This window comes from Tenrec ecaudatus, chromosome 10, assembly GCF_050624435.1.
Source record: "Tenrec ecaudatus isolate mTenEca1 chromosome 10, mTenEca1.hap1, whole genome shotgun sequence".
In the NCBI taxonomy this organism is placed as follows: Eukaryota; Metazoa; Chordata; class Mammalia; order Afrosoricida; family Tenrecidae; genus Tenrec; species Tenrec ecaudatus.
This window is the reverse complement of record NC_134539.1, coordinates 80,352,830-80,375,106: the sequence shown is the minus strand read 5'-3', so window position 1 is coordinate 80,375,106 and position 22,277 is coordinate 80,352,830. Positions and strand designations below refer to the sequence as shown.

Below are 22,277 nucleotides of genomic sequence, written 5' to 3'. Positions count from 1 at the left end.
TGCCCTGTTGCACAGAGTAAAACTCTTCCTTTGAACTTGAGGCTGGAAATCATTGTAGGAGCCAATAACCTCATCTTTCTCCTAGAGCAGCTGGTGGGTTGGAACCACTAACCTTTCAGTTAGCAGCCAATGCTTAACCCACTGCTCCACCAGGTCTCCTTCTCTGCCATAAGGACTCCACCTTAAATTTAGAAACCACTGTGGCCAGATCTCTGTAGCTATTTGGGTTTTCAGTTAGTATAAATTAGCTCTTCCAAAACAAGGGGCTCCAAACAGGTGCCCTGATGGCTTAGTGGTTGGGTTGCTAACCACAAAATTAGCAGTTGAAACTGCCAGGAGCTCTATGGGAGAAAGACGAGCTTTCTATTCTCCTGAAGAGTTAGTCTCAGAAACCCACAGGGGCAGTTCTACCTTGTCCTACAGGGTTGCTATGAGTAATATCAATGCAATGGTAGTAATTTTGGCTTTAGTTTTAAACAAATCCAAAGGAGCCCTGTGAACATAGTGATTAAATGCTTGGTTGCTAACTGAAGGGTGAAACCCACCAACAATCAGGGAAAGAAAGATGTGACAGCCCAAACCGTATGGGGGCAGTTCTACTCTGTCCTATAGGTCAGCTGAGTTGGAATCCATTGGATGACAATGGGTTGGATTGGGTTGGGTTGGTGTTGGTTTGCTTTGGAAACTGGTCCTAAGGAATCTCTGCGTGGTGCAAGTGGTTAAGTAAAAGACTGCTTAGCAGACGGTTGAAAGAGGTGCCAGAGGAGACACACTGGACAATCTTCTCCAGAAAGCTTATTCTGAAAACACTTTGGAAGAGTTATTGGTGTGTACAGTAGAGGATGTGCTCCTGTCCCAAAGTCTATTCAACATTGGTGCCCAGTACAACGCCAGCCACACAGAGGGTACTGGTCTTCTCGGTGAACATGTATTGAGCACCCACTGTATCCAAGAGCAGAATGGGCTCTGTGGAGTCAGAAAAGGATCTTATCCGATCTTTGCTAGTTAAGATGAGACATGTTTATGAAGGGTTTCAATTTCAGTTCTCAGCACTGGAGTTCCAATTTCCTGACTCAGATTCACAGTTCTGTACCCAGCATGACCCAATCACGGCCGTACTGCGCAAGCGCCAGCTATCCCTTCCCTCGCTCCCGACGCTCCGTCCCCGCCCCCACCCCGCCCCGCCCCACGAGTGTGCCGCATGCGCACACTGCTTCCTCTTTGACACACCCCCGGAAGCACTGGAAATGTCGGGGGCGGGACCAGGAAGCATTTCCGGGGGCGGGAGGCGCAGGCTGGGGCGGTCGCGACGGCGACGGCGACGGCTAGAACCGGCCTGTAGCCTGTGACCGAGGGGCCCTTGCGGCTGGGCGATGTGCGTGCGGAGCCTTTGGCAGGTACGGCGGCGTTAGCCCCGCGGGCAGCGAGGGCGGAGGGTGGAAGCCTGGAAGCTTTAGCGCTTCCCTGCAGGCCCTGGCGCACGCGCGCCGCCGGGCCCATTCTGCCGACGGGGATGCAGAAGCCACGCGCGGGGACCTGGGCTCCCGGCACCCTGGGACCCAATGGCGCAGTCTCCAGTCCGTCCAGCGCGTGAGAGCGAGGCCTTCGGGACAGCGTCCCGCCCAAGGTCACCCCACCGCGGCGGAGCTCGGTCGGCCCGAGCGCTTGGAGATCTCGTCCCCGTCTGTGCGTCGGACTCTCCGAGCGCCGGGTGAGCGCGGCCTCGGGTCCGAGCCACCCGCGCCCGAGGTCGTGAAAGACAAGGCCGAGAAAAAGGTTGCGCCCGGACTTTGTTGCTCTGTCTCTGTCTCCCTTTGTGTCTCAGTTCTGTCGCATTCCCTAGAGCCTGTTGTCACCTGCCCTTTCTGCCTTTTTACTCGACCCTTGTCAACTTTGTTTTTCTCTCCACTTTGTCTCTCTCGACCCTATCTCCGTGTATCTGGACCCTGTCTCTCTCTCTATGTCACCTCCTTGCTTCTCTGCCTGTGGACCCTGCCTCCTGTCTCGCAGCCCTTTCATCTTGGCCTGCCTTAAATCGTCTCTTTGACCTTCTGTTTGCCCCTCCGTCACTCTCCTGACTGGGTAGGTATGAACAGGGTGGAGCAGGCCTGCCCAGATCTCAGCCGTGGAAGGTGACTCATGACCCCGTAAAGCTCCCTGTACTGCTGATTTTCTTGGTGACTCCCTGTTGCAGGCCCATCGCAACTCTGACAGGTGTCAATTGAGTATCAGGCTGCAGGAAGGCCTGGTTGGCAGGCAGGAGACCATCTTCAGGTCATTGAGCTTGATGATAACTTGCCTTGTCTTTCCCATGTTTTTTCAGCTCTGCACACACCCACCCTTTCCCTTGCCCCATCCACTTATCACAGGATTGTGTCTTAAGTGTCTCGGGCGTCTTCTCATTGAGTTACAGCTGCTTACTGAGTAAAAAACTTCAAGTGGGTCCCGCTAAGATTCTCTGCTCTTGGGGTTTTGGGTACAATAGCAGGATTTCTGGGGGAACTGCATGATTGGTTCAGAGATTGTATCAGTATGTACAATTATGTTGTGAAAAACCTAATAATTATAGTTCGGTCTTTGCTTTACCAAGTGCTCACTGGAGACTTTGGATAATAAGCTCTTTTTACTACACGTGACTAAACAAAATCATTATGTGCCTTTTAGAAGCATTTGGTTGAACCTACCTGTATTGACACCTGCAGTCTGCACAGCAGGGGTTACTGCCAAGGTTTCCACTATTTAGAAAGGGACTTTAGTTAAAACAAAAATAGACTCTCGCCCTCCCCACCTTGCTTGCATTCTGTGCAAATACGCTCCTACATCAGAAAGTTGAAGGCAGACTTACAGAGAAACTTTATCAGGAAAAAGTATTTACAGAAAGAAAACTCTGAGGGTTAGAAATGTAACTCTTATTATGGTTCTGTAAAATTAGGTCTATTTCTCCAACTGTTTTCTAATAGGAGGAGGGGCATTTATTCAGCTTTCTTATAAGAAGTAGGTTCTGAATTACTAACATTTTACTGAAACCTAGGAGCCCTCTTGAGGCTATCTGTTCCCCTAAAGCAGCAGTTCTCAACCTGTGGGTCTTGACCCCTTTGGGGGTCGAACGACCCTTTCACAGGGGTTGCCCAATTCATAGCAGTACCAAAGTACAGTTATGAAGTAGCAAGTAAAATAATTTTATGGTTGGGAGATCACCACAACATGAGGAACTGTATTAAAGGGTTTGAGACTATAGGAAGGTTGAGAACCACTGCCCTAAAGATTAACAGCTTCCAAACAACTGACTGCTCAGAGTTATCCTGATGGTGGGAGGGTGGAGTAAGGAGCCCTGGTGGCTCAGTTGTTAAGTGTTCAACTTCAAACTAAAAGATTGGGTGTTGGAGCCCAGCAGTCACTTTACTCTGTAGAATAAATGCAACTCACTGCCAATGAGTTGATGCCAACTCATAGTGACCCTAATAGGACAGGGAAGAACTACCCTTGTGAGCTTCTGAGACTATAACTTTTCAGGAGTAGAAAGCCCTTTCTACCTCTGAGCAGCTGGTGGTTTCAAACTGCTGACCATGCCGTTTTGAGCCCATGTCGTAATCACTATGCCACCAGAACTCCTTTGCTCTGGGGGCTAGCTGATTTGAAATTGATTCCATGGCACCAAGTTTGGTTTGGGTTTTTATTGAATACCAGTGCCTATACATAGTGTTTGTAACAGTGGGTACAAGCATAACAGTTGTGAGAATGGTGCAGGACCTGAAAGGTGTTTGTTTCTGTCGTGTTGTGCATGGGATTGCTTTGAGTTGGAACTGACTTGCTGCCATCTGGCAACAATAACAGTGCTTGGGGACAGGCATTGGGCTGCTGGCCGTAAGGTTAGCAGCTTAAACCCAGCAGCTGCTCTAAAGAGAAAAATAAGGCTGGTTGCTCCTATAAGGGCTTACAAGCCTTGGAAACTTTTGCAGTGGCTCTCAACCTTCCTAAGGCCACGGCCCTTTAATACAGTTCCTCATGGTGTGGTGACCCCCCACCATAAAACTACTTTCCTTGCTACTTCCTCACTCATTTTGCCACTATGATGAATCAGGCAACCCCTGTGAAAGGGTCATGTGGAAGTCACTTAATTTGGTGTCAATTTAGGGATTAAGAGTACAGAAGTGGCGTCTAGGCTGTCAATCTGGAGATAGCCAATGAGACTTCTGTGTGGGCATGACCTTCTGAGAATTCTGGGAAATCTGGTACTTCCTCCTTGGAGGCGGAAGACACCTCTCTCTCTGTTACTCCTTGGGAGACATTGCAGAAGACAAGCTACATGGACGCAACCAGACCTCGGGAGCTGGAGAAGCCACAGAGAGACCCCTGCCATCACTGAGATGCTTACAACGCCACTGGACCCAAAGACTTTCTACCCACTGGCTTGTGATCGTCCTGCATTTGGCTTAACTGCGTCTGTTTTATGAGTCTGAAGAGAACTTTATAGATTGGTATCGGACATATGGGCTACTGTCGGACTTATGGACTTGACCTGGACTGGGCTGGGATGTTTTCTCAGTGTTCAATTGCTCTTGTATATAAATCTCTTTCTTATACACATATGTGTGTCCATGGATTTGTTTCTCTGGTCTTCATAGGCTAACAGGTCGTTTGACACACAGGTTGAGAACCTCTGCTATATAGCATTGCTAAGAGTCAGAATTGGTTCAGTGGCAATGGAATTGGCTTTTGGGGGATAACAAGTACCATAAAGGTTATATGTTGAGCTGCTAACAATGAGATCGGCAATTCCAAGCTGCTAGCCACAGTGGCTCATGAGACATGGCTTTCTACTCCCTTAAAGAGTTAAAGACTCGAAAACTCAGAGACATTTCTGCCCTGCCTTCTAGGGCCGCCAGGGGTTGACACCAACTCGATGGCAGTAGGTTTTATAGTTATACTTTTTTTATAGTTATACTTTAAATAATGATATTGTAAAGCATATGCAAGAAGGCTTCAAAAAGTTCATTTTATTCCATTCTTCCATAAACTTTTTGAAATCCCTTTACATGTGGGGCAGAAACCTTGGTTTGACCTTTTGGCTCTGGATTCTGAAAATAGGCTGAGCAATAAAGTATTCTTTGCCTTTCTAAAAGAGACGTGGTAGCACAGTGATTATGTGTTGGACTGTGATATGCAAGGTCAGCAGTTCAAAACTACCATCTACTCCTCTAACTCTGTTCCCGTAAAGAGAGCTGCAAAGTCATAGGGTCAGTTTTATCCTGCCCTTATGGGTTGTTAGGAGTCAGCATTGACTTGATGGCAGTGAGATTTGTCTTTCTAAAATAGCTAGGCCAAACTTGTTAGGTGCCTTTGAGTCAGTTTCTCCAAGCATAGTTACCCCCTATGACAATAGAAATGCCTCATCAGGCTTTCTTACCTGTAATGTTTAATCAGATCTTTCTCTTAGGAGTGACTGGGTGGGTTTGAACTAAGGGCTTCTCAGTCCCAACTTAAACACATGTTAACAAGCGAGTGATGCACTGATGGCATTCTGATAACATGCCTCAGGGAGGGAGGATGTGATGTACTCAGTAGCCCTAGTGATGTAGTGGGTTAGTCACTGAGCTGCTGACCACAGGCAACAGGTCTAACCCCCCTGTTGCTCCTTTGGAGAGAGGTGAGACTGTCTGCTCCCATAAAGATTTATAGTCTCAAATCCACAGGGTCAGTTGTGCTCTGTCCTACAGAATCACTATGAGTCAGAATTGGCTCTATGCCAGTGGCTTTGGTTTACATAGACCCTCTCTACCAAGTCTCAGGACTCAAGTCATGTGCATATTCACTGAGGCCCCATTTTCCTCTCCTGGATGGAAAAGAATATTCATAGCACATTCCTGAGAGCAAATGGACTTTGCTTGGTGTATTTCTGGACTTGTATACTCTCTGGTAATAAATGGGTATAGATAGACATCGCCGTTAATTTTCCGAGTCTTTGCAGAGAATTATTGGACAGGGGCAATGAGACAGCAGGGGCTGGCAGTACGGACTTGGTTTGTGTGCACCCAGCTATATATAGGTATCTGGGTGATAGAGAAAAACTGCACAGAGGGAAATAGAGAGGCCAGCTGCTCGGAAGTGCAGGGAGTTAGGCAGGCTTCTGAACATCTGGCTGCTCCCTTTCCTCTTTTATAGCATCTCAATAGAGAAAAAGGAAAAAATAAGTGAAATAAACTGGTTAGTGTTCATTAAATTTTTTATTGTGGGTTGGGTGAAAGGTTGCAGGGCAAACTCGCTTTTCGCTCTGTAATAAATACGCCTTTTGTCTTCTGACGTCGGTTGCAAGCCCGCGAGGGCGCCTCACTCTCTTCATTTCTTCCCTAGGTTCCTTGCTTCTTTCTTCTCCCTGTCCTTTCCTTCCTTCCAGACTTTGCTTTTGGGCCAGTGCCACCCTTTTTTGCTCTTCTGGTTGATTGTCCCCAAGAAGTACATTTCCCCAGGTAGTGGTAATGTGTTGTGTGTTTTGTTCAGTGGGTTTGGTTACAGTCTAGAAGGATGTCTAAGGGTCACAATGCCAGTCTCCGTCAGGCTAGTCAGTCTTGCCTTTTTGTATGATTTTGAATTTTATTCTACTTTTTTTCCTCCGCCTCCAGGATCTTCCATTGTGGTTCAGAGCAATTCATAGTGGTAGCTGGGCACCATCTAGTTTTTCTGGTCTCATGGTAGTGAAGCTGTGGTTCATGTGTTCCTTAGACCTTTGGACCAACTGGTTCCCTGAGTTTTTATTTTCTTTACTCTTTCCTCTGGACAAAGAAAGACCATTAGATTGCATCTTAGGTAGGTACTCTTTGAAAGCTTTAAAGACTAGTCCCTACTCACCAAAGTAGGATGTGGAACATAATACCCCAAACTTATTTGGCCGACTGTCTCCCTTCCAGGGGAAAAAATTTTGCTCCACACCCCCTTGACCGTTAGCAACTTCAGTGCTTGACCTCGTAAGTCAGGACACAGTCTAACTCTCTCCCACTTTGGACACACTGTTGTAGAACACCGCTCTATGGACTGCTGTGCCAGGGGGTCTCTCTCTCTCTGTGAATTTTCCTTCAATTTCCTAATATTCCAAGTCCAGCTCTTTTCTGGATACTTGTCAATTTAGAGTCATTATATTTGTCCAGGTTTTTTTCGCCCCACACAGTGTCATCTTTTGTGCATCAGAAACATTGCAGTCTTTCAGGAGTGCACTGCCATAATCTCAGGCAGTGACAGCTGGATTTAAAATTAGCACCTGACTCTCACATCCTGATGTTAGAAACTATAAAATGTGAAACGGTGTTCACCTTAAAATCAATGGAATATGGCTTATATCATTTTCATGAGTTTTTCTCATTTTCTTTTAAATCATTTTATTGGGGCTCGTACAGCTCTTATCTACATCCATCTATCTATCCATTGTATCAAGCACATTTGTACATTTGTTGCCATTATTTTCAAAACACTTTCTTTCTAATTGAGCCCTTGGTATTGGTTCCTCATTTTTCCCTCCCACACCCACCTTCTGAATTTTTTCATTTTTTTATCTTAATTATAAATCAAATTGAAATACATTGTCTTATATATTTGTAGCATACTAGAAAAAACTTTTATTTTGTTGGTATGTAGTTAACGGTCATGAAGTAAGTGCTATTTCTGCCTTCTGCTCTCCGAATTTGAACTTCTTAGCTTGAATTCCGCTAGTCTGAGGGCACAGACACAAGCATTTCCTTTTTGTAATGTGACGGAAGGGTGATTGGCAAACACCTTCTCCCCTGAGTTCCAAAAGTGCACCAAGGTGGACCTTTGCACTGGAAGTTTTCATAAAGCCTCCAACTGTTAGAATTAAAGAAGGTTGTGAATCAGAACATCAAAACGTCACCAACTTGTCTTGTAAAAATCCAAAAATAGGTTTTACTGAGTTCTTTGGCTAAAGTGGGGGCAATAAAAGGCATGCTGATGGACAGTGGTCTGGAAACCAAAACCACTTTTGGGATGGTTATTTTATTTCTGCAGATTACAAAAGCATTTGTCAGTGTTGGTTTCTTAAGTTTGGACACAGGGTAGTGTTAACACGAAGAGAAACTGGACAGGAGTTATGTGGGAAGTCTGCATATCTCTGCAGCTTTTGTGTACATCCAAATGACCCCCTCAATAGAAAGCATTAGAAAACAAACACAGAGGCAGAAGATATATGCAGAATGGAAGCAACTATTACCAAAAATATTAGTCTGTGGTTTATTTTCTTTCTGCTCCTCACGCATCTGCTCTACATTGAACTCGCGAGGCGCATTTACACAGTGTGTGGCACCGAGTCTCCCTACCGTTCTCAGTGTGATCGTTTTTCTTTCAGAAGTCACTGAATTGACACAAGACTGAGAGATGGGCCTCTTCCTCATGTAGTGCTCTTTGATGACCGTGGCATGAGGAACTTTGAGCTCAGGGATAGAACTCTGCATTAGGTGAGCTATAAACTTGCTAATAGTACAGTTTTAAAATTATTTTCTACAATGCTTTCTTTTTCAGTAAAAATGATAATGTAGTTTCATTATTTTGAACAAGAATGTTCTTTTGTGTATTTCTTCCCTTCTGGAGAGGAAATTTTGCACATTTTAAGTTCAATCACTCTTGTATTTCGTACTGATAGAGCATTTGATTTCAGAGAATCTTTTCTCTGAAGCAATAATAATAATAGGAAGGAAAATTAGACCTCTTCTTAAAATCTCGACTTTTGAGATATGTGGCCTTCGATAAGTCATTTAATCTCGCTGAGCTTCGGTTTACTTATCTTTAAAATTAGTCTGATGAGACAGAAATGTTGCAAGACCCAAGTTTACATGGTGTACCTTCGAACTGAAAAGCTTTTGACTAACATGAAGGAACTTTGGCAGGCATGGGGAGGTTGTTATTTCTATGCTTTTGTACCTGTCTTTTAGTTCACTAAAGCAACATTTACTGTGCTTAGATCTGCTCTCTACTGTAAGTATGCAAATGGCCATGTGCTCTGACTCAGGGCTTCCTGGAAGACTTCAAGTAGCTATTGAATCTATTTGCTTATTATATTGCTGTCATCTGGTTTTCTTAGTAGAGTGTTTAAATAGGGTAGCACAATTAACATGCAGTTCATTCCTCAGCTTAGTAATAAATAGTGGGTGCTATTAAACTCATCAAAGCCGAAAGGTCTGTAGTGAAGTGATTCTTCAATGTATTGTCCTCAATCCTCTGTGTAAAATTGAAAAAAAAAATTCTGGTGCACCTACTTTTATTGTAGTAGCATTTCCAATAATCAAAAGGGGAAAGCAAGCTAGTGTCCATGAGCAGTTGAATAATTAAATAAAATGTGGTATATATGTATAATGAATGGAATGTTACCTCATTGTGAAAAGGCATTGCTAATAAATGTTATCATGTGGGTGAATCTTAAAACCATACTAAGTGAAATAAACCAGACCCAAAAGGACAAATATTGTATAATCCTGTTTACATGGACATAAACTACTTTATGTATGAGGCTAGTGAATCATTTCTTAAGGGCCTCTGACTACATTGAATATTTTAATTGTTTAGGTTATTTATTTATTCATTTACTTACTTATAAAGCTGGGGTATAAACCATTTTTATCATAAAGACTGTCGAGGGCCTGAATAAATACTTAGAGTTGAATTCCCACTTTTACTTCTTAATGGTCTTGTGACCTTAGGCATGTAGCTTAGCCTCTTTGGCTATTTTCTATTCTGTACATTGGAAATGAAAATTCCTGTTATATGGGTAATTGTGGAGATTAAATGAGGTAGTACATGTAAAATGCTTTGCACAGACTGGCTTAATGCTCTCTTGTTCATATTTATGATGATACAGTCCTAGTCACCCAGTCAGTCATGAATAAAACTCCAGTTTCAATACTAATGTGTAGCAGTACTCAATTTTTCAAACTTTATTTTATAATGCATATGCCTTACAATGCACCCATTTAAAATGTACCAAGTGCACAGTTTAAAGTTTGTTGGTATATCCATAAGGAGCCCTGCTGGTGCTGTGTGCTAGGCATTGGGCTGCTAACTACAAGTCAGTGGTTCAAATCCACCAGCTTCTCTGTAAGAGAAAAATCTGCTTCTGTAAAGATGTAGTCTCAGAAACCTCTTATTGGGTCGCAATGAATCAGTGGAAGCTTGTCTGAACTTGAACTCCGTCTATAGAAATTGGCGTCAGATTGAGGTAGAGACTTTGCTTCTCCTCCCCGTACCTCTGAGGTGGTCAGATGATGATCCCCCACTCTTTTTACAAGGAATTTAAGGATTGGATCGTCCTTTTTTTGTTGTTTTAAAAATTTATATATTGCTGATATTTTGATAGACATTTAGTTTAACCTACAGATCACTTGTGTGGTGTTGCTATCTTAATAGTTTCTAATCTCTGCATATTAGATGTCTTTCTATTAACTTAGGTGTTCTTTCATTTTTTTCCAGCCATGTTTTGTACAAGTCTTTCATCTTTTTGGTCAGCCATTCAAACTCACCATCTGTTGCTTGAGTAAAGATGAGCCTGTCTGCTCCCATTAAGATGTACAGCCTTAGAAACACTATAAAGCATTACTTTGTGTCAGAAGGGACTCAGTGACAATGTTTCTTATTGTTTTGGGTTTTTTGTTTTTTGTAAGGTCTCCCTGAATGTTGTTAGAATTAACTCCTGGCGCTCAAGTGGAAGGACATACTTAACCAATTGACATCAGGGCTTAGTTTGAGCGGGATGACTGGGCCTGAAGCCCCGGCCTTAGATTCTCAGCAGGAGGGTGTAGCCTCTGAGCACCCTGGTTGGTGAAATTGCAATATCACATGTTTGGCCCAGGTGGCACACCAACCCACGCATGTCAAGATTTCATTCATGGTTTTTCCCCTCCCTTGATGAGGCAATGTACAACCTTTGCTATCCCAATGCAGCCACTTCTGAATCTTGCTAATCTGCAGAACCTGTCGCACAGTCCCACCCTGTCTAGCTTTGGGCCCTCCAAATGTAGGAATGATAGTAATCTAGTGAACGAGGGGGTACTCCCCCCCAAAACAGAATTGCGTTGGGCGGAGCAGAGCTTTCATAGTGCGCATTTTTCCCTCTAGGGGAGCATCAAGCAACTCCCACTGAGCTAGTGCACCCAGTGGCATTGCCTGGAAAGATTCTCTGGTCACAGTGATTTTTTTTGTAAAAGCAGTTTCACTGAAACATCATTTTTGGTGATGGCTGATTTAAGAGAACAGCATGAGGCTGTGAATTTTTTTTTTCCTGCTCAGGAAAAATGCTGCTGAAACGGTTGTGATGTTGAACACGGCTTACAAGGACAGCGCTATGGGAAAAACTCAAATGTTCAAGTGTTTTCACATTTCAGAAAGGGGAAATGTTGATTGATGACAATTGTTCTGGATGTCAGTCAGCTTTCCGAATGAATGAAATTGTCGACTCCTAGTAGAGGTTCTATAAGGATTGCGTAACCGGGTGCAACCAAAAAGGCCGGATTTGTGGCACATGAGGGCCTAGTTCTGCCACCACGACAATACATCTGCTCATGCAGCATCTCAGTACACAAGTTTTGGCAAAAAGCAGCACGTTTCTTTTGCTCCACCCACCTTACTTACCTGACCTTGATACACGTGACTTATTTTTGTTTCTGGGAAAGAAGGGGGGTGCTGTCAGCCATCCAAATAGATGAGTTTGAAAAATGTTTCCAAGAATGGAATAGCAGCTTTGACAAATGTATAAAGTGTAATAGAGAGTACTTTGAAGTAATAGGGTTGTTTTGTTAAAAAAAAAAATTAAATACGTAGTTTGGGAGCAGTGGGAGTGGAGTGAGGGAATCCATGTTTTGTTTTGTTTTGTTGGTACCTGCTCGTATATAGCAAGTGGAATTGTGGGGGCATTATTTACATTTAATTTGGTCCTATATTCGGTTTCTTTAAAATTTGTGATATATGATCCAAAGGTTTCACCAAGAGAGGAAAAAAGAGAACCCACAGAATAGGACACATTTTTTTGGCAATGAAGGTTGCACAAGGAACTAATGCTTAAAATTTATAGAAAATGTAAACAAGAAAAAAACCAAATAATCCAGTTTTTAAATGGGCAGAAGACATGAATTGCTACTTCAAAAAACATTCAGGTGGTCATCAAACAAGAAGAAATGTTTGTGAGCATTAGCCATTAAGAGATGCAATTCATAATAGCAATGATATCTATCACTTGACCCCCAACATTAATACCAAAGTTTCAAAAACAGAAAATAACACATGTTATCAACAGTATGGAAAACCGAAACTCACATACATGGTTTGTTGATGGGATTGTGAAATGGTGTAATCATCGGAAAGCAATCTGACGCTTCCTCAGAAAGTTGGGAATGGAAATACCATATAACCCAGTAATACTATACTTGGTATCTATCCTGTAGAAATAAGATCAGCAACATGAGCAGGCATATGCACACCTATGTATATAGTAGCAGTACTCACTAGATGAAAAATGACTTGAAGAAACACTGTATTATGTTTTTATGTTAACATACTGTATTTACTGTGTAAAGATGTTTTAGGGAATGTTTCCACAACATAGAGGTGTGTTCAAGTCCTGAAAAAAATGATTTTTATAAGTGTAATCATTGGGCTTCAGAACAAATTATTTGATTTTCCATTATTTCTTTTTTATTAATCATATTATTAGGGGCTCATACAACTCCTATCACAATCCATACACACATCAATTGTGTAAAGCACATTTGTACATTCATTGCCTTCATCATTCTCCAAACATTTGCTCTCCACCCAAGCCCCTGGCATCAGGTCCACATTTTTCCACTCCCTCCTCACTCCCCCTTCCCTCATGAACCCTTGATAAGTTATAAATTATTATTTTGTCATATCTTGCTCTGTCCCACATCTCCCTTCACCAACTTTTCTGTTGTCTGTCCCCCAGGGAGAAGGTCACATGTACATCCTTGTAACTGGTTCCCCCTTTCCAACCCACCCTCCTTAGTCCCTCCCAGTATCACCATTCACACCACTGGTCCTGAGGAGATCATCCGCCCTGGCTTCCCTCTGTTTCCAATTCCTATCTGTACCAGTGTACATCCTCTGGTCTTGTCAGACTTGCAAGGTAGGATTCGGATCATGACAGTGTGTGTGGTGGGAGGTGGGGTGGGGGAGGAAGCATTTAGGAACTAGAGGAAAGTTGTATTTTTCATCATTGCTACATCGCACCCTGACTGTCTCAGCTCCTCCCCAAGACCCTTCTGTAAAAGGATGTCTAGTGGCCTACAAATGGGCTTTGGGTCTCCACTCCGCACTCCCCCGCTCATTCACTATGGTAAGATTTTTTGTTCTGATGATGCCTCATACCTGATCTCTTGACATCTTGTGATCGCACAGGCTGGTGTGCTTCTTCCTTGTGGGCTTTGTTGCTTCTGAGCTAGATGGCCGCTTGTTTACCTTCAAGCCTGTAAGACCCCAGACGCTACATCTTTTGATAGCCGGGTACCATCAGCTTTCTTCGCTACATTTGCTTATGTACCCATTTATCTTCAGGAGTCGTATCAGGGAGGTGAGCACATAATGATATGATTTTTTTGTTCTTTGATGCCTGATAACTGATCCCTTCAGCACCTCGTGGTCACAGAGGCTGGTGTGCTTCTTCCATGTGGGCTTTATTGCTTCTGAGCCAGATGGCCCCTTGTTTACCTTCAAGCCTTTAAGACCCCAGACGCTATCTCTTTTGATAGCCGGGCACCATCAGCTTTCTTCACCACATTTGGTTGTTCACCCTCTTTGTCTTCAGCGGTTGTGTTGGGAAGGTGAGCATCATAGAATGCCAATTTAATAGAAGAAAGTATTCATGCATTGAGGGAGTACTTGAGTGGAGGCCCAATGTCCTGCTACCTTAATACTAACCCTATAAATATAGGCACATAGATCTATTTCCTCATCCTCATGTATAAATATATTTGCATATGTACATGTCTTTATCTAGACCTCTATAAATGCCCTTTGCTTCCCAGCTCTTTCCTCTATTTCCTTTCACTTCCCTCCTGTCCCACTATCATGCTCAGTTTCCACCAGGGTTTCAGCAGTTCCTCTTTGTTACATTACCCTTGATCATGCCCAAACAGGTCTCCCATACTCTCCTCACCACTGATTTAGATCGCTTGTTGTTTCTTTGTCCCTGAGTTTATTAACACCACGACCTTTACCCCCACCTCCCTTTCTCCCATATCCCTATGGAACCATCGGTCCCGTTGTTTTCTCCTCCAATTGTTCATCCAGCCTATCTTACTTAAATAGACCTGCGGAGATAATAACATGCACAAAAACAAGACAGCACAACCAAGCAACAATATATAACAAAACAACAACAACAAACCAATGACAAAAACAAAACACAATCAGAAAGCAAAGCTTGTAGTTAGTTCAAGGATTGTTTGTTGGCCTTTAGGAGTGTTTTCCTGTCCAGTCTGTTGGAGTACCACGCCCTGGCCCCAAAGTACACCTTCAGTATTCCCTGGGGACCTCGCCACTCCATTCTCTTGTTCTGTTGCAGCCCCTTAATATTTTGCCTCGGTGTGGCGGGATCCGATCACGTGCAATTCCCACACTGTGTCTCCGGTGTTGTCCCCTGTAGGGCTATGGGTCAGTGAGTTTCTGTTATTTCTTATGGGGAAAAAAGTCCTGTTTTTGAACTTATCAGTGTTCAAACATGACTTTGGAATGAATTAGTTCAACATCCAAGGCATCACTATAGATAGATAGGTTTGATGGAGGATATCTTTGTGTATTTATCTTTTCTGTAATTGTATCCATGGATGGGTTGGCATAAATGAGGAAAAGTTATGAAAACTTCTTAGACATAAGCAAACACCATTAGAGAGTAGACTGCTGGGCCTGGGAGCTCAGGACCATAATTTCCAGGAACACCAAGCCCAGTTGGCATTGCATAGTTCACAAAGGCATGCTCTCCATTCCTACTTTGGCAAGTAGTAACCAGGGTCTTAAAAGCTTGTGAGCAGCCATCTAAGATACGACTACTGACCTTTCCCCACCCAGAGGAAAGAAAAGTGATGAAATTAAAAGACATGTGAAAACAATTAGTCCAGTAGACTAAGGGACCAAGTACACATCAGTCTCCACAACCCTGAGACCAGAAGAAGTAGATAGTGCCCAACTACCACTGCCAGCTACTCTGAAAGGGAGAATTCCCATTAGAAAAGTGGGTCTCAGCTTGTGAGTCATGACCCCTTTGTGGGTCGAGCGACCCTTTCACAGGGGTCACATGCCCGATTCATAACAGTAACAAAATTACAGTTAATGAAGTAGCAACAAAAATAATTTTATGGTGGGGGGGGGGTCACCACAACATGTATTATAAAGGGTTGCAGCATTAGGAAGGTTGAGAACCTTGGGTAGAGTAGGAAGAAAATGCAGAACAAAACTCAAAACCATAAAAGAGACCAAGTTACTGGTCAGATAGAAACAGATGGAGCCCCTAGACCAGTGGTTCTCAACCTTCCTAATGCTGTGACCCTTTAATACGGTTTCTCATGTTGTGGTGACCCCCAACCATATAATTATTTTCCTTTCTACTTCATAACTGTAATTTTGCTATTATGAATCATCATGTAAATATCTGATATGCAGGATATATTTTCATTGTTACAAATTGAACATCATTAAAGCATAATGCTTAATCACTAAAACTGTATAATTTTATATTGTGAAATACTTATTTTGAATGACATAAATGAAAATTTGCTTCTGAGCTAGATGGCCGCTTGTTTATCTTCAAGCCTTTAAGACCCCAGTCACTATCTCTTTTGATAGCCGGGCACCATCAGCTTTCTTCACCACATTTACTTGTTCACCCACTTTGGCTCCAGCCGTTGTGTCGGGAGAGTGAGCATCATAGAGTTCCAATTTAATAAAAGAAGGTATTCATGCATTGAGGGAGTGTTTGAGTAGAGGCCCAAGGTCCTTCCGCCACCTTAATACTTGACCTATAAATATAGACACATAGATGTATTTCCCCATCCTCCTATATATATTTGCATGTACATGTCTTTGTCTAGACCTCCATGAATGCCCTTTGACTCCTAGCTCTTTCCTCCATCTCCCTTGACCTTCCTCCTGCCCTACCACCATGCTTCATCGCCACCTGGGCTAGAGTATACCTCTTCTCTAAGCAACCTTACCTTTGATCATTTCCCACCAGGCCTGCCACTCCCTCTCTCTACCATTTGGGGTCCCATGTTTTTCCCTTGTCCCTGGGTTTGTTAACACCACTTCCTTACCCCCCCTACCCCCCCACCCCAAGTCCCCCCGGAACTGTCAGTCCCGTTGTTTTTCATCCAGATAGTTCATCCAGCCTGTCCTATTCAGACAGACCTGTGGAGTCACTAACATGCACAAAAACTAGACAGAGGAAAACAAAGCAACAGTATACAACCAGACAACAAAACAACCAAAACAAACCACTGAAAAAGAACAGAACAAAACAGTTCACAAGAGAAAAGCCTGTAGTTAGTTCAGGGATCGTTTGCTGGCCCTTAGGAGCGTTTTCCAGTCCAGTCTGTTGGGGCACCACGCCCTGGCCCCAAAGTCCACTTTCAGCATTCCCTGGGGACCTTGCCACTCCATTCCCTTGCTGTTCCGCTGCACTCCCCCAGTGATTTGCCACGGTGTGGTGGGATCAGGTCAGGGGAGGCACCTAATTTTACCACAAAAACACCATTTAAAATGTGCTGAAATATTTGGCTTATACTCGAGTATATACGGTAAATATTTTAAGCAATTGAAAGCAACTATACTTTTAATAAAGGTCACACTGTCTATGAAATTGTAAGGATTACTTGTATAGCAGGTAAACCTGTAGAAAGGTTACTTGAAGTCTATGAGGGAAAATCTGAATTGTTTAATAAAAGTGGTGAGGAAATAGGCTAGAGATTTGGAGGGAAAGGGCTAGATCCCAGCCTTACTCCTAACACTAAAATATGTTAAAGATTTCAGTGATTTTCAGAAATTAAATTGAAGAAAAAAATAATTTTTTAAATTTTTTTTGTAAGATATTCCTGTAGTGGGGAAGGCCTTTTAAAGCCTGACATAAAATCCTCAAGTCAAAAGAGCCAAAATTGGGTAATATACATATATTTTATTGTGCAAAAAAATGCCTTGAAATCTGCCAACTAGAAAAGAAAATTACAACTTAATGGCTATCAAGTCAATTCTGATTTATAGTGAGCATGTGAGATAAAGTAGATCTGCCCCTTTGGGCTTCCAAAGCTATAAATCTTTCTGGGAGTAGAAAGCCTCATATTTCTCATATGGAGCAGCTGGTGTCTTCAAATTCATAACCCACCTCATCACCCAGATAAAGGTAAAAAGGTCAGCTCAGAAGGTTATGACAATGGTTTTTTTTGGGTCTCCAAGGGGTGATCCTGTTTTTCTCAAAGGACACAAAGTGATCATGGGATTATTAGGAAGGTTTAAGAAAATTGAAAACTTCATTGGTGAGAAAAAGTCCAGGAACGTTGTGCTGGGGAGTTGTGTCCATCATGTCAGTATACCTGCTCATTCTTTAAGGTAGCTGGGCTGTCCTATGAGAATTTTGCTGGGAAATTATCATGTCTACCCTGTAGCCCTGATCTTGCCCCATCAGACTTCTTTTTGTTCCTAAAACTCAAAGCACAATGAGAAGGAACATGAAGTGATTCCCTCGAGGATGCTAAAACTGCCCACTCGGTGTAGTAAATTAAAGAACACAGGATTAGAGAGATGGAAACGCTCCTTGGACCTATATAGACCTGGGTGGAGGATCCGTGGAGAAACAGTAGCTTCATGTTTTAAGGTTTTTGTTTAATAAATGTTTCTATAATTTTGTAGCAGTGTATTTGGACTTAACCCTCATACTCCCTCACCCCATGTTGACAAACCTAAGTTAAATTTAAGGCCGTTTTAAAGTTCTAGCATTTTCACTTCTCAAAATTCCATGCTATCAAGTCGTTCTGACTCATAGTGACCGTGTGGTACATTAATATTTTGGGTATATAACTAAGGTACATAAATATTTTAATTGAGGATCTTGATCACTTAAACAAATTCAATTATAGAATCTGTTTTCTCACCTATAGAGCCCAAAATACAAGAGTTAATAGAATAAAAAATGTTCAGTGTTTTCGCCATGGCTGATACTCACATCAGGGCCTTGCTCTGGGCCCTGAAATTTACCGAACCAGTCCTAAAAGGTAACCAAACTCACTGCCATGGAGTGGATGCCAGCCTCGAAGCAACCCTATAGGACAGCGTAGAACCGCTCTTGTGGGTCTCAAAGACTAGCTCTCTGGGAATAGGAAGCTGCTTCTTTCTCCTGCTTAGCAGCTGTAGAGTTGAACTGCTGATCTTGCAGTTAGCAACTCACCGCATAACCCGCTATGCCACCAGGGCTCCTCTAGAAGGTGAAGAGGGAGTAAATGTTCTACCTCACCAGTACCCATGGGCGAAGGGGCTTCATGGAACTTTGAAAATGTTAGTTTTGTTAATGATTCAGAAGGAGATTGGGAAAAATCATGTTTGGGCTGGAATTAGTAATAATTTTTTCCTCTCTTACAGCACTAAACAAGATTTGTGATGAAATGGAGCCTGGGACAAACTCTTTTCGAGTAGAATTTCCTGATTTTTCTAGTACCATTCTACAGAAACTGAACCAGCAGCGCCAACAAGGGCAGTTATGTGATGTCTCCATTGTTGTCCAAGGCCACATTTTCCGGGCCCATAAAGCTGTTCTTGCTGCTAGTTCACCCTACTTTTGTGACCAGGTACTCCTGAAAAACAGCCGGAGAATTGTTTTGCCCGATGTGATGAACCCAAGAGTGTTTGAGAACATACTCCTATCTAGTTACACTGGACGTCTAGTCATGCCTGCTCCAGAAATTGTTAGTTACTTAACAGCAGCCAGCTTCCTCCAGATGTGGCATGTAGTAGACAAGTGTACGGAGGTTTTAGAGGGAAACCCCACAGTCCTCTGTCAGAAGCTCAACCATGGCAGCGACCACCAGTCCCCAAGCAGCAGTAGCTACAATGGTCTGGTAGAGAGCTTTGAGCTGGGCTCGGGGGGCAATACTGATTTCCCCAAAGCCCAGGAACTACGAGATGGAGAAAATGAAGAGGAAAGCACCAAAGATGAGCTGTCATCTCAGCTCACCGAGCACGAATACCTTCCCAGCAACTCATCCACGGAGCATGACCGGCTGAGCACGGAGATGGCAAGCCAGGATGGGGAGGAGGGGGCCAGTGACAGCGCCGAGTTTCACTACGCCCGACCATTGTACAGCAAGCCCAGCATCATGGCCCATAAACGCTGGATCCACGTGAAGCCTGAGCGCTTTGAACCGCCCTGTGAGGGCATGGACGTGCACGCCACCTATGACGAGCACCAGGTCACGGAGTCCGTCAACACCATGCAGACAGAGCACGCAATCCAGCCGTCAGGCGTAGAGGAGGACTTTCACATCGAGGAAAAAAAGGTGGGGGCGGAGTTTGAGGACCAGGCTGAGGAAAGCAACTACGACGAGCAGGTGGATTTCTATGGCTCTTCCATGGAAGAGTTTTCTGGAGAGAGGTCGGATGGGAATCTAATTGGGCACAGACAGGAGGCTTCCCTAGCCCCAGGCTACAATGAGAATATTGAAATGGTAGCTGGAATTAAAGAAGAAGCGTCCCACTTAGGATTCTCAGCCACTGACAAGCTGTACCCTTGTCAGTGTGGGAAAAGTTTTACTCACAAGAGTCAGAGAGATCGACACATGAGTATGCACCTCGGTCTTCGGCCTTATGGCTGTGGGGTCTGTGGCAAGAAGTTCAAGATGAAGCATCATCTGGTGGGGCACATGAAAATTCACACAGGCATCAAGCCGTATGAGTGTAGTATCTGTGCGAAGAGATTCATGTGGAGGGACAGTTTCCACAGGCATGTGACTTCTTGTACCAAGTCCTATGAAGCTGCGAAGGCTGAGCAGAATGCAACTGAGGCTAGCTAAAGCTATAATCTGGCCCTTGAGTGGCGTGCACAAAAATAAACTCTGGTAATTATGCAGATCTGGGCACAGATGATGTGTGCTACTTGCTATTATAAGAGAAGCTTAAAAAAAGATATTTCTGAAGGACCAGCTTTAAGCAGGCCAATTTAAAAATCTAATTCCTCAAATTTTATATCTTCTAGTCCTGGCCTAGAGGAGGTCCTGGGGGCAAGTCAGCCCCCTCCCCAGCTGGGAGCCTCCGTGCCGGTGAGGATCCTGGCACGTGGACTTCGTGCTGTGGACACTTGGGCTGGGGACTGGACTCCAGTCCCACTCCCCGGCAGTGTCGGGCTGCAGTGTTCGATCACTCGTGATTACAAGGTTGCTGACATTTTATTTTGTTCTTATAATAGATATTAAATAATGTGGGTTGGTTTTGGTAGCTGCTTCACTGATTAAAATGCTACTTTTGTAAAAGCTACGAATCATGTGATTCCTAGAATAAGAACGTGATTAACAGAGCTCTCTTGTCTGTTTTATTCTTTCTAAAGAGTATTTTAACGAAAACTCTGGCGATGCTGAGAGGGTGACATTCTAAGTATGAATCAATTTGCGGTACGAGCTTCTATTTCTGTAAGGTGCCACTGTCAAAACGTGTTTCAGACTCTTGATAAAGCAAATTTTTGTATTTTAGTACTAACATTTAGTTTGGACACCTGTATCTAGTACTTCTCTAGGGTGCTTGAGTAATTGGTTTGCTGTCCCAAATCTTCCTCATTTAATTTCATGTCCAAAATCGTGCAATCTAGACCATGGCTAGTAGACATCTAGTCTGGTGTGGCTGACTACCGTCCCACTGCCTGCTCCAGCCGCTGCCCTGGCGGAGATGTGGTGCTTCCCAAAGAGGGCAGTCAGTGACACCAGTTGGTGGGAAGGAGCCAGAAGTCGGGACTAAGGCTTAGCTATGAACATCAGGAGATCAGGAAGTGCGGCAGTGACACTCCCAGCTGTCACAATAGGACTTCCAGCGTAGCAGGATTTTATGGGTGGCAGGTTATAATTGGGGTGGGGGGGAGTTAAGTTTTGGAACTACACCAGTGGGGGGATGCACTTTTAGAGGGAGTGGTACACTGAGCTAATACGTCCCATTCTTTAGGATGCTGAGATGTTTTAAGGAGAAGGAAGAAAGTCTTAATTTTAGCAAAATAGTCTACAAATTCATGCTCACAAATTACACATCAAGCTGCATAAATTTACAAGTCCACATAGCTATAACTACCAAAAAAAGCCAACAAGAAAAGCAGCTACTGGGAGATCTCTTCTGCCAGTCAGTCAGCTGGTTTAGGTTAAAAAGAAAGTATATTGAGAATACTTTTAAGCTGTGTGATATACCTGAAACTGTTACCAGGGTAGGACTGGGTGCTACTATTATATAAACTTTTCCCTCAACATACTGGTCTGTTCTAAATTCCAAATAGAAACTTTTTCTTTTTTGTAAAATAAAGAAGTTTTCTTGGATTGGGGTGAAACTTTGTTCTTAAAGTTTGGCTTTGCTCTAATGGGAGAGACATTGCTGGCAGGGCCTCAGACCCTCAAGCTTCTAACACCAAGGCGTTCACTTGTTGCGCTTTGTGTGGAGAGGGCAGAGGAAGTACTTATTTGCCAGTTAATTCTTGTCATCAAGATTACAAAACAGGGATCTACTCACTAACACTGTATCATTCTTGATATATAAAAAAGCACTTTGTATTTAAAACTTTATGATAAATATACATATTATATATATATATATTGTTTTTTAACCTAGAAACTAGATATTACCTCTTGGTTGTTTGCCATGTTAATAACATCGTGGTGTTGAAGCCTCACCAGATAGCTGTCCTTTCCACATGTATTTGATGGAAGTGTATAGAGGGACTGCCCTGTCAAACTCAGTTGCTCCTTCTCTCCTGTGAGAGGCCAGTAGGCTTCAGCCCAGATCTTAGCTAGCATATGTGAGGAGAACTGTTGTGTTTCTCTCACAGGCTCATACTAAGGCAGTGAAACCCTTTGTTCAGCCCAAAGGTGAGCGCACTGTTTCCATGGTATTAACAAAACATTGTCTCCCTGTTTGGAAGTTTTGATGTGTTATTTCCTCTTAAGATTATATTCAAGAACATGGGAATACGTGGGGAGAAGAATCAGAGAAGAAAAAAAAATTCTGTAAAACTCACAGTCCTTCAGGACTTTGAAGTCAGCACAGTA

At 43.3% G+C, this 22,277-nt stretch overlaps 1 protein-coding gene across 2 annotated transcripts; it reads left to right on the top strand.

The window, feature by feature from the left end:
* Nucleotides 1-1,266: 1,266 nt before the first annotated feature.
* Nucleotides 1,267-21,551, top strand: ZBTB43 (zinc finger and BTB domain containing 43). Of its 2 annotated transcripts, XM_075560769.1 has the most exons (3): nt 1,283-1,397; nt 8,351-8,459; nt 18,628-21,551. In XM_075560769.1, exon 3 carries the CDS (start codon nt 18,651-18,653, stop codon nt 20,052-20,054), a length of 1,404 nt encoding a protein of 467 aa, XP_075416884.1. In that variant the 5' UTR covers nt 1,283-1,397; nt 8,351-8,459; nt 18,628-18,650; the 3' UTR covers nt 20,055-21,551. The 2 variants fall into 2 exon arrangements, with proteins under 2 accessions (XP_075416885.1, XP_075416884.1); XM_075560770.1 differs by lacking the exon at nt 8,351-8,459 and having other exon boundaries at nt 1,267-1,397.
* Nucleotides 21,552-22,277: the final 726 nt, after the last annotated feature.